General features: G+C 53.6%; 1 protein-coding gene across 1 annotated transcript in view; it reads right to left on the reverse strand.

The window, feature by feature from the left end:
* Window positions 1-11,478, reverse strand: part of Slc5a10 (solute carrier family 5 member 10) — a 47,627-nt gene that overhangs the window by 380 nt on the left and 35,769 nt on the right. Inside the window, exons 10-14 of the mRNA XM_021211954.2 lie at window positions 5,731-5,838; window positions 3,138-3,288; window positions 663-831; window positions 360-575; window positions 76-133 (exon numbers count right to left, since the gene is read on the reverse strand). Coding sequence (XP_021067613.1) covers window positions 76-133; window positions 360-575; window positions 663-831; window positions 3,138-3,288; window positions 5,731-5,838 — 702 coding nt within the window. The remainder of the gene's footprint in view (window positions 1-75; window positions 134-359; window positions 576-662; window positions 832-3,137; window positions 3,289-5,730; window positions 5,839-11,478) is intronic.

The following is an 11,478-nucleotide window of genomic DNA, read 5'->3' on the forward strand; positions in this document are numbered from 1 at the left end:
TTAAGACTATACTTTAGTGTCCATACGTCCAGCCCCGGCCTTGGGAAGGGTTGAGGAGCAATGTTACCCACTCACCTGTTTTAGTTCTTAAGGACCAGTTTGGAGCCAGAGTCCACCAGGTGAGGTTTTCAATCTGCAGAGAAAGGGTGTGAGAAAAGGAGAGAGCAGCCCCAGAGAAGACTCGGGTCAGTTAAAGAAGGAAGCTTAGTTCAAAGAGGAGGGTCTGGGCCAGCAAGGGTTAGGAGTCACCCGTGGGAATACCTGGCATCACATCTGGATGTGAGCAGAGTCAGGAATCCATTAGAGACAGGTCAGGAATGGGGCCTGTGGTAACGGGTCAGGAGACAGAACTGCCTCACCTGTCTTTGCTGAGGGGGCGGGCTCAGTAGGCTCCCAGCAGCCATCACAGCACAGGTGAGGAGGAAGAGAGCAATGGCAAAGTGCAAGTAATGTAGGCTGCGGAGGGGGGCTGGCCGGGTATCTGTTTGGCCGCACAGTGGCTCCGGGTACAGGAATTCCAGGACCAGCCTCAGGGCACCCACCAGCAGCCCAGCCATCAGGCCCCAGAAGGCCCCCTGGGGAAAGGAGAGACAGAGGAAGATCTCAAAGGACTTTCGGAGTACCCTTAAGGGAATCCCACCGAAATTGTCTGTGCCACCCACCTGTTCATTAGCTCTCTTCCAGAAGATGCCCAGGATGAAGATGGCAGTGACAGGGGGCGCCAGCGAGCTGGTCACTGACTGCATGTAGATGAAAAGCTGACCACTGTTTGAGCCCTGCAGGACAGGGATCCAGGCTACGCTCACACCGATGAGCACCACGATGACCACCCTGCAGGGGGCAGAGGCCAGCCTGCCATCAGTTCTTCACCGCACCCCCCCCCCCAAAAAAAAACACCTGCCTCTGGACCCCTCTGCCCATTTCATTCAGCACAGGCCACTAAGAACTAGGAGCTCTTGCTCCTTTCCCTGCCATGGTTCCCTGCCAGTCATTCAGCTCTGTTCCTGCCTTCTTCGCTCTGTGTGCCACATCTACAGGCATGCCCGTGCTTGGGTCCGGCTGTGTTTTCCTGAGCTCACCGGGCATTTGGGAACGGTGAATGAATGACACAGTGGCCCTCGCCTCTGAGCCAGCCTGGTGGGACTTAGAACACTCACGGATCTTCTGACTTCTTGGCAGAAACTGCACCATCCCCGCCGGCTTATCCTTGGCTCTCTGCCCTCGGTCCTTCCTTGGCGGGTGACCCCAATCTACCCACTAGTGGCCTGCGGGCCCTTCGCTCCTCCAAAAGCCTTGCGGGAGGCTCCTGGTACTTTGGAGTTGGCTTTGCAAACAGCTACCCACCCCTCCTACCCGTCCCACGGCTGAGGGAACCCAGGGGGAGTGTGGGTCTGGAGGCCTTGAAGGAACACTAAGGCCTCGAAGGTTGCACCACCCTGCTAGAGCTAGAATCCCACCTAGCTGAATTCTCTCCCCCCCTCACCCAGAAGTACGGTGGGTGAAGCCCGTGCCCTGGCATCATGCAGGACTGAGGAATTGTGTGCAGGTAGGCGGGTGGGGTTTTACACACACACACACACACACACACACACACACACACACACACACACACACACACACACACACCCTGTCTTCCCACTTTGCATCTGGCCAGGCTGGGGGGCAGAAAGTGGCAGAAGGAGGAGGTGCCGCTTTGATTGAGGCTAATTAACCCTTAGACTGGCGCACAGCTGGGCGCGGCCTCTTCAAAGCCAGGCGGCCCCCACCGACACGCCCTCCACCCTCCAGCCGGAGGGCTGCGCAGCTCCTGGGCCTTGTGTTCTCACTGCAGTCCGTCGTTCAAACCCAACCCCTGGATGAGGAGGCGGCTGCCACTTCCTAAAACAGCCTCCAGGGGGCGTTCACATCCACTCTCTCCTAGGTGGCTGGTGCAGTGTGTGTTGGAGAGGAGGGGGCTTCTGAGTCCTCCATATTGCCCAGATGGACATAGAACTAAGGGAAGAGACAGGATGGAGCAGCAGGGAGGGAAGGAAAGAAGAGGGGCACCACTGTCCGTTCACAACACCCCAACTCGGTTACCTCTGACAGCTCTCCGGCTTACAGTAAGAGCTATGGAGAGCCAGCCTCTGGGAGACCAGGGAGACAGGAGGCATGAGGGCCACGGACCGGGTTGTAAGGGCTACTACAGTCCCAGGCCAGAGAATGGGGGACCCACTGTGGGACAGGGAGATGTTCAGATTCAAGGCCTAAGAGAGGGGAATCTGAAGGGATTTCTTTCAAGGAAAAAGCTGTCTCAGAAGGACTAGCCTCTGGTCACATAGCAGCTGCAGGGTAGCCTGTGGTCAGAAGTCATGGGAGTAGATCTGGTAGATAAGAACCTGAACGGCTACAGAAGCCAGAGGCTCCCTGCCTGCTGATGAGCTCATGACACCCTGGCTCCCAGGCATGCCCCAACAGGGCTCTTCTCACCTAAGCTGGCTGCTTTGCATTACAGGGCAACTGCTGGGAGAGCCCCTGCCCCAGGCCTGGCAGCCAGGCTCCAGGAGGAAGTCTTCATAAGTGGGAAAGGAGCGGGCACACTAGGTGCCCACTCTCCATTGCCCTGGCCTTTCCTACCGCACACGGGCCAAGCACAGGGGTAGGGCAGAAGTGTCCTGCAGGGGTCCGTTTGGACATATTATGGTCCCTCGTTGGAGGGAGGTGTCTGGTGGTGGTCCGGAGCACAGTGGGGAGTGCTCACTCTACAGAGGACAGAACTCTTAGCAGAGGGCTTAGAAGTGGGCTGAGTGCTGGGCTGAGTAAGTTAAAACTGAGTGGCAGGAGGAAATGGCAGGTCCTCAGAGCCTGAGACAGGGGCACCCTTGTGGCTTGGGTGTGGCCAGTTTGAGGATTAGCTCTGGGTTCCATGTAAGGTAGCTTGAGCAAACCAGAAGGCTCAGAAAGAACCCCGGTGTAGTTGGGGAAGCCAAATCCCGTAACTGGGGTCAGCTCAGGATGACAAAGGTACCCCCGGATACCTTGACCTCTTTCTTTCTCTGCGTAGCAAACTCCTATGCATCCTTCAAAACCCAAATCTGGTGAGGACCCCCACAGGCAGATAGCGGTCCTGGAGAAGTCCCTTCCTGCCTCCCCCATACCGTCCCACCAGCAGCAACTCCCGCTCTCCCGCCCTGGGCCGAAGCTGCCTCCAGATGTCCATGGTGAAGAGTGTGCTGCTGCTGTTGAAGATGGAGGTCAGGGATGACAGGAGAGCGGCCATCATGACTGCGATCATCAGCCCTCGAAGACCTGAGGGCAAAACAGAGCCCCCCACTGTGACCCTGCCCTGCGGGGAGGGAGGCAAGCTGAGGACACTGGAAGTGAGCAGGACTCAAGAGGCAGCCAATGGCAGGCTGTGGGAGACTTCTTAAAGGGTGCTGGAGCCTGGAGCCAGGAAGTAATTACCCATTGCTCAGGCTGCTCTCAGTTCTGGTGTCCTACCTCCTGCAGATCCTGAGCTGACAAACCACTTTTCTTGCCCCAGCTTCACTGGAGGGAGGATCCAACCTGCCTGAGAGTGGGGAGCCTAAGAGACAGCTTCAGGGCCAGGGGGAGCAAGCATGGGACCCTGTGCAGGGAGGCCACACCTGGACAGTCAGTGGCCTACTCTCTGGAACTCCCAGCCATACCACTTCCTGTACACAGCAAGTTCCAGCAGGCATGGCAGATTACTTCTTGTCTCTGGGAAAGGGCCTTGGTGGAGGGAAGGCATAAGAAATCCATTTTACGGGCTGGAGAGATGGCTCAGTGGTTAAGAGCACTGACTGCTCTTCCAAAGGTCCTGAGTTCAAATCCCAGCAACATCACATGGTGGCTCACAACCATCCGTAATGAGATCTGATGCACTCTTCTGGTGTGTCTGAAGACAGCTACAGTGTACTTAGATATAATAATAAATAAATCTTTTTTAAAAATCCACTTTACTATTTCCTGTGAGTGAGAAGTCCCTAGCTAAGCAAGGCAGCATTTTGGGATTTCGGGCTCCAAAGGGCTCAGAACACTCAGTGCTGGGGCACTCAGTCTGGTCACCTCCTATGTGTCCCCTCCTTTAGCAGACAGACTCCCTGCCTCTACCTTCCACTCCTAGAAAGGGGTGGTGGCTCTGCAGCGTGGCTTCCAGGCATCCTCAGGCTGACTAGGATGCGGCCCAAAGGAAAGTGAGTTAAGTCATGGTTCTCCCAACATTTTCCTGTCCTGCCTCCTGAGTGTTTAGGAACTGGTTTGACTTGGTGTTTATTGTACCCATTTCTCAGACAGGGAGCTCAAGGCCTAGAAAGGGCTAGAGACCCAACAAGTGTATGTCAGGGCTAGGCTGAGTCCTCGTCTCAGTATAGAAGGGGAATGGGAAACCTGAGGTGGGAGTCCATGGTATGGTCAGGCCCCATGCCAGGCAGTATCCCTGTGTCTTTAGGCTTAATCCTGGCAACAACCCTTAAGGTGGGTAGACTCATCCCCAGTTTACACATGAGGACATCAGGCTGCAAGCAGAGAAGTGGCCTGCTCTACATAACTCCACTGGCACACGGCAGAGCCAAGGTCTATTCCCAGATATGTGTATCCACATCTCGGGTGGAAAGGAAGGAGGGAAGAATCTTAGCATCCAGATGAGTCAAGACTGCAGGGCTCAGAGATCTGAGCTTAGGGTGAGACTTCCCCCAGCCCTAGACTGTTGCTTCTGTTTGCACACCTCCTTGGCTGGGGAACTCACTACCCAAAACTTGATTAGCCTGGCTACCACAAGGAACCATGGGGGAAAGCCAAAGCCTGCCCATAGCTCTGCTTACTAGCAACTGTAATCTTTGGGGAGCTCATTCTTATAAATATGGGTACTGAGGATCCTGGACTCCTGATCTCAAAGGAGTGAGCAGTGGACTTTAGTTTGCATGTCATCCTGGGCCTCAGCTTCCTCGTTAGAAGTTCATAAAGAGATCATGACAAGGCAGTAGGCAGCCTTCCTGCAGAGGTGACACACATGCCTGGGACCTTGGTAGGTCACTTCACATCTCTAGCCCTTCCTGTTCTCAGATTGGTTTCTGGGCTGGTGAGATGGCTCAGCGGTTAAGAGCACTGACTGCTCTTCTGGAGGTTATGAGTTCAAATCCCAGTAACCACATGGTGGCAATCAACCATCCATAATGAGAAACAAACAAACAAAAAAACAAAAAACTATGAGCTGGAGCAAGCGGGGCCCACAGTGAGCAGGGGCAGAGGCGAGCAGGGCCAGAGCAAGAGGGAGAAGGGAAGAGGGGTAAGAAACAAAGATTGGTTTCCTTTATGTGTATGCTTTCTTGCATGGGTTTATGTATCATCTGCATGTGCAGGAGCTCTTGGAGGCCAGCAGAGAAAGTCTGGTCCACTGGAACTGGAGCTACAGAGAAGTCTCCATATGGGTGCTGGAAACCAAACCCAGATCCTCTGCACAAGGATCTTCTCAGCCACCAAACCATCCCTCCATCCCCAAGTTCCCCATCTTTAAATGAAGATGAACCCAGCCAAGCAGTCTGAGGAAGGAGAAAGAGCTGACGTGGGAAGCGTGTGCCTTACTTCTGGGCACTTCTGTCTGGCCGATTGGATGGTACAGGGACTCGTGCAGGATGTAGGGCGGACCCCACAGCTCCAACCCTCACTCACCAGAACCTTTCATCTGTACATGAGATAGTCACTCACCTAATACATGAGATAGTCACTCACCTATGGGCATCAGCTCCATGACCAGCTTCGGGTAGGCAATGTTGGAGCAGCCAATCTCAGCCCCACAGGCTCGCAGACACTCGGATGGCACCACACAGCCCACATCATCTGTGAGAAATAGTACCTGTGTCACACACACACACACACACACACACACACACACACACACACACACACACCAGGCTAGCCTGAGCTGCCTTGGTGGCCCCTCAGACCCTGCCTCAGTTTCCCAGAGCTAGTCCCTGGGGCTTAGGTCCCTGGATATCTTCCCTGCTGCTGCCTCTATTCCTGTTCCCAGCCCCAAGCCAGGGGTTCCTGGTGCTGTGCCTTAGCTGTGACCCTGTGCTGGTGCTTGATGCCTCTACACCCTCCTTAATGTGGAAGTAGAGACAGGAGAGGGAACACCCGCACATCACGAGGCGCATACCACCCATTGCCTCTGTCTAGCACCCCGGCTCCCAGGACCATCTTACCTGCTGTGCTTCTTAGTACACACCCTGCACTTGAATGCCTCCATATCTCTGCAGACATAGGCTTTCCTCCCTGCATGCTACTGTCCCATTAACCCCCATGGCCACCTTTGTTTATCTCCTGCTCCTCCTCTGAGGCTCCTGACTGCTCCCACCTGTCCACTGGCCTAGACCTCCTGAGGCCCAGGATCAGTTCCTCTTGTTTGTTTACTACGCCTCCTTCCTCACCAGTGCTGGAGCACCCCAGGGCAGAGACCAGTTTTGAATCATCTCAAGTTCCAGGCACCGCCCAGCCCAGGGCTGGGCCCAAAGGAGATAGTCTGAACTTTTGCTGATTGAAGGAATGAGCAAGTGAGAGGAGGGAGGAGGGAAGAGGGAGGAGGTACAATGGAGGAGGGAGGAGAGAGGATGGCCTAAGGAGGAAAAGGGAGAAAGGTTCTCAGGACAAGCCCCCACACAGTTCAGGTACTCTCTCCCACCTCCTCACCTGGGGAGTTTTATAGCACTGAAGAAGAAACAGTTGCCTGAGACACACAGGTGGTCCCAGAAGAGAGCTTGGGACCCTGTGGAAGTCTCCTGAGGCCTCATGGGCCTGGGACTCATAGATTTGCATCCTGGCCCAGCCCTGCTGGTTCTGCCACTGGTGAACCCAACCCTCCTGGGAGGAAGAAACAGCATCCCAGCACATAATGACTCTTAAAGGGGATCCCCCAAGTTCTCTGTGCCTGATTCGGACTCCTCACATGAGTCTTCCTTCCTATGGATACCTGGGCTGGACAGTAGCAGAGGCTGATAGATTCCCAGAGTGCCACCTCTAGGGCAGTTGGAGCAGTAAGGGCTCTGGCTTCTGCAGCCAGGGGATTCTTGCAAAGTGCTGCTTTACCGGGTCATCTGTCCATCCTGCAGGGGGCCATACCAGAGCTGGGAACTCCCTCCCCACATCCTCCTTCCCTGTGGCCAGTGCCAAGTCCAGCTTGGTTCCTGGGGACAGGATGTCATCTCTTCACTGTTCCATCTACCTACCAGTCTGCCCAAAGCTTGTTCCGAGCATCGTCTTGGGAGGTTTCCCTGTAAGCTTTAATTTTTCTCAAGCCTAATTTTAATAATGGTTCTTAAGCATTTTAACCTCCCTACCACCCACCAGAGGTAGTGGAAAAGAAAGGTTATTAGGATACAGGGGAAGTGGACTTGTTTAGAAATTGTTCGTTGGAGCAAATCCCATCTGCATTGCCAGGAAATCAGAGTTCAGTTCACAGGCGTCAGCAGTGACAGCTCAATCCACTCACAAACACTACACAAATACACCAGCAGTCCAGTTTGGTAGACTCGGGATAGCAAACACGAATCAGCCACGGTGGCACAACCTAGCAGAGACAGCCAGGCCTTAGCAGAATCAGCAGGAGACACTGAGGAACCAGGACCACCGGGGATACCAGAAGTTCTTTACTATGCCTTTCTCAATGAAGCGCAGATCAGCGAAGACTTGAGACCCAAGAAGCGTTGCAAAGCTAGCTATGCAAGCAAGCCAAGGCCCTCGTCATTGTCCGTAGGATCCTATTTATACTCCCTCCAAACATCACGTATCCTCCATGGGTCTTGCCTCAGCACATGAATCTGTCTTAGCAAAATCATGAGTCTTTATCAGCTTACATTATTCTGCCAATCAGTCCAAGTCCTCGGAAGCAAGAAGCCACCAGCACACCACCGGAAGTGTTTTGGTGTGTTTCTCTCTATGAAGTCCCAACAAACAATGACCAATAAGCAATAGTAAGGCATACCAATAGCATCCAGTGTCATCCACTGTCTGTTGTGTCCTTCCCATCGGACATCATGTGTCCTTTCACATGTTTGCTTTAACAAAAACATCCTTTCTTGTGTCTGCCCCAGCAAAACACCATCCAACATAGCTGACTTTCCAAAGAAACCAGAAGTTTCCACTTCATTTCCCCATACCCCACGGGGGGTCACAAGGATGGGACTGTGCCAAACCTTGACCCTTTGACCACCTTCATTCCCCAACAGCAGGCAGCACCCAGGCTCTTAGGGACATCTCTGAGCCTCTGCATCTGCTGTTCCCAGTCCTTGGATGGCCCTTCCCTCCTCATAAGCCTAAGGAATTTAAGTTCATTCCTCTGAACTCACAGATGTTTGGCTTTTCCAGGTCTGGTAGCAATATCCTCCTCAGCACCAATAACCTTACAACTTCTGTCAGCCTTGCTCCCCATCACACTAAGGCTATGAGGTTCCTGAGAGAATCCTGGGTTTTACATGCCTAGTATAGCCAATACATGGCAAATGCTGCCCAAGTGTGTTGACCAGCTGAATGACCCTCTCAAGGTAATCAAGTTGCTCGCTACATTCCACCTCGTACATCCTGGCCCATCTCGAGGAGCCTGCCCAGATGCTGTTCGGCTTGTAGGTTCTGGGAAAAGGCACATGGGTTCCACCAGGACCCTTGTTTTCCCAGACCCTTGCTGTATGGCACTGAGTAATTCTTTAATGTCCCCAAGGCTGTTTCTTCCTGGATGTGACAAAAACCTAACCTCAACCATCAAATTTTCTGTAAACTCAGCTCAAAATGGATCACAGATTGGAATATTAACAACAGATCAAACTCTTGGGGCTAGATCAAAAGTTCTTTGACACTACACCAAAAGCATGATCAGTGACAGGTAACAGGGGTGAAGTGACACCCTCAGAATGTACAACCTTTGTTCAGTGCCATGAGAGGCGCTGCAGACCGGGAGAGACCACACTCCCTCCACAGGCCAAACAAAGACTTTGTATCTACAATACACAAAGAGCGTTAGAGGCTCAGCAACAGAAAGGAAGCCTTCAGAAATGAGCCAAGCTACAAACAGACCCTCAGTGAAGAGGACATACGGAAGGCTGGCAGACACCTGAGATGCTGGACTCAGGCGAGAAGAGGAAACCTCAACTGAGAAAATGTCTCAATAAGATCAGGCTGTAGACAAGCCTGCAGGACTTTATTTTTAAAATAATGATTGATGTGGAAGGGCCCAGCCCATTGTGGGTGGGGCCACCCCTCGGCTGGTGGTCCTGGGTTCTTTAAGAGAGTAGACTGAGAAAGCCATGTGAAGTAAGCCAGTAAGTAGAACCCCCATGGCCTCGGCTTCAATTCCAGTTTCTGGGTTCTTGCCTTGAGTTCCTGCCTTGACTTTCCTGGAAGTATAAGGAAAATAAACCCTTTCATTTCCAAGTTGCTATTGGCCATGGCGTTTCATCACAATAGAAACCCTAACTAGGACAACAAAAGCCATCAGGATTCATAGCACAATAAAACTATTGGAGCATAGAGTGCTTATCTACCATATGAAAGGCTAGGCCCCATCCCTCGCACTGCAAAATAAATAAGTAACCACAATAATATCCTATACAAATATGCAAATGGATAATGAGCATGTGTTGGCCACATGAAAGACATTCACATTGTTGGTGGGGCTAGAAGACAGCCCAAAGCTCTAGACCGCACTCTGGAAATTTGCTAATGATGCTGCCATTTCCAAGGGATTAGGAGATAGAAAATGGCTGTCAAGGTTGGGGTGGGGACCTGGCTGCTTAGTTCTAATAAGTAAGGGCTCTACAGTGTCACAATCCTGCTAGCTCTGGTTGGCCTCCAGCCTGCAATTCTGTAATCCTGCCAAGCATTCCAAGTCCTGGGATTAGAGGAGTGCATATTTTGATGGTAATGGTTGTTAAACCTATACATAAGGACAAGGCTGTATACCCCCCTCCCCAACGCGCGCGCGTGCGCACACACAAACACACACACGTGAGATCTGATGCAGCTCTGTGGATGGCCTAAAGGATTTTCTGGCCAAGACAGTCATATCAGATGATACTGGAGAAAATTGGCCAAAGGTACTAATAGCTTCTAATAGCTTCTCCATTCACTCTTTACAGCTTCTTGTGACTTGACCGAGAGTGGAGCAGATAAGGAGCCTTCCAGCCAGAGGGCCAGGTTCCTTAATGAAGCCAGAAACTCCGCAGTGCTAAGAACAAGAGGATAAACTGAGGGCCAGCACACCTTTGTGGAGGGTGGAAGACTCACACCACTGCCCGTCTCTGCTCCTTGGGAATGGGAGGTAAGGAGGTGACTCAGGTGCCTGAGGTGGGCAAGGATGCCAAGCAAGAGCAGGTATGGAACCCCAGTGTTCACCCGGCGTAAGGCCTGATGTGGATGAGGTTAGGGGTGAAGGGTTTGAGTCTGGGGATCAGTGATGAGGACCCCAAGGGTGCTAACTAGGATTCGAACGCAGGGAATGCAGGGCAAGGAGGCCTCACAGTTAAATGGACAGTGAGGACATGTCTGGAGGGTACAATGTTGCCATGAGCCAGTCCTCAGGAGGTCAAGGCCAGGGTACTGGGACTCAAACCAGCTCCACCCTGGCCCAGAGATGGTAAGTGGGCTAGAAAGACAAGGCAGTATTGGCCTGGTGTCCTGAATCAAGCTTCAGGAAGGGAGCCCTTTGCAAACCCGCACCTGACATCCTGCCCTCAGATATGGACCCGATGGTCACCATCACTGGGGGACAGCCAAGAGCTGGGTCTGAGCACAGCTTGGTCCTCTCCGTCCTATTCTGGCGCAGGGCCCAGGCATGTGAGGCGCACCAGGTTATGTTAGGTGGGATCCCAGCAAGTCGCTGGGCTCAGGACTAATCTGGTCTGTGCACATGGAGAGCAAGAGTGTGGAAGCAGCTGGAGGTGGAGCCGGACCTCGGCCCACGACCCAACCTTCCGTCTACAACTGGACAGCTGAGCATCCCACCCGCAAGACAGAACCCGGCCAGAGATGGACCACGATCGCCAGCAGGACTGGGGAGCGGAGGAAGACTTCCACGAGGCTTAGAAGCAGCCAATTGTCCAGCCTTCCGCCGTCTGAGGGAGATGAATCAGCTTCCGGCCCCGCCCCCGGGGCCGCACGTGACCCCAGGTGAAGGTAGAGGGGTGGGCAGGACCGCCCTTAGTCACCGGCGGTCCAGCCCGGTGCCACCACCAACGCCTGTGGTTCCTCGGGTCGTCCGGTCTGCACGGCGCCACCTGCTCGGTAAGCGAGTCCCTCCTCCGGATTTGCGAACCCCACTTGGGCTGGCGTCCCGGCTCTTACTCCGGACTGGGACGAGGTTCCCCGTCAACCCCAGCTTATTCCCAGGACTCCACGAACCTCAGGCGGATCCCAAGACGCAGAGGACAACCGGGGCCCTGGACGGCTCCGGCTAACCTCGCCACGCCTCGCTCCGCCCACGCCCACGCCACG

This window comes from Mus pahari, chromosome 14 (assembly GCF_900095145.1).
Source record: "Mus pahari chromosome 14, PAHARI_EIJ_v1.1, whole genome shotgun sequence".
In the NCBI taxonomy this organism is placed as follows: Eukaryota; Metazoa; Chordata; class Mammalia; order Rodentia; family Muridae; genus Mus; species Mus pahari.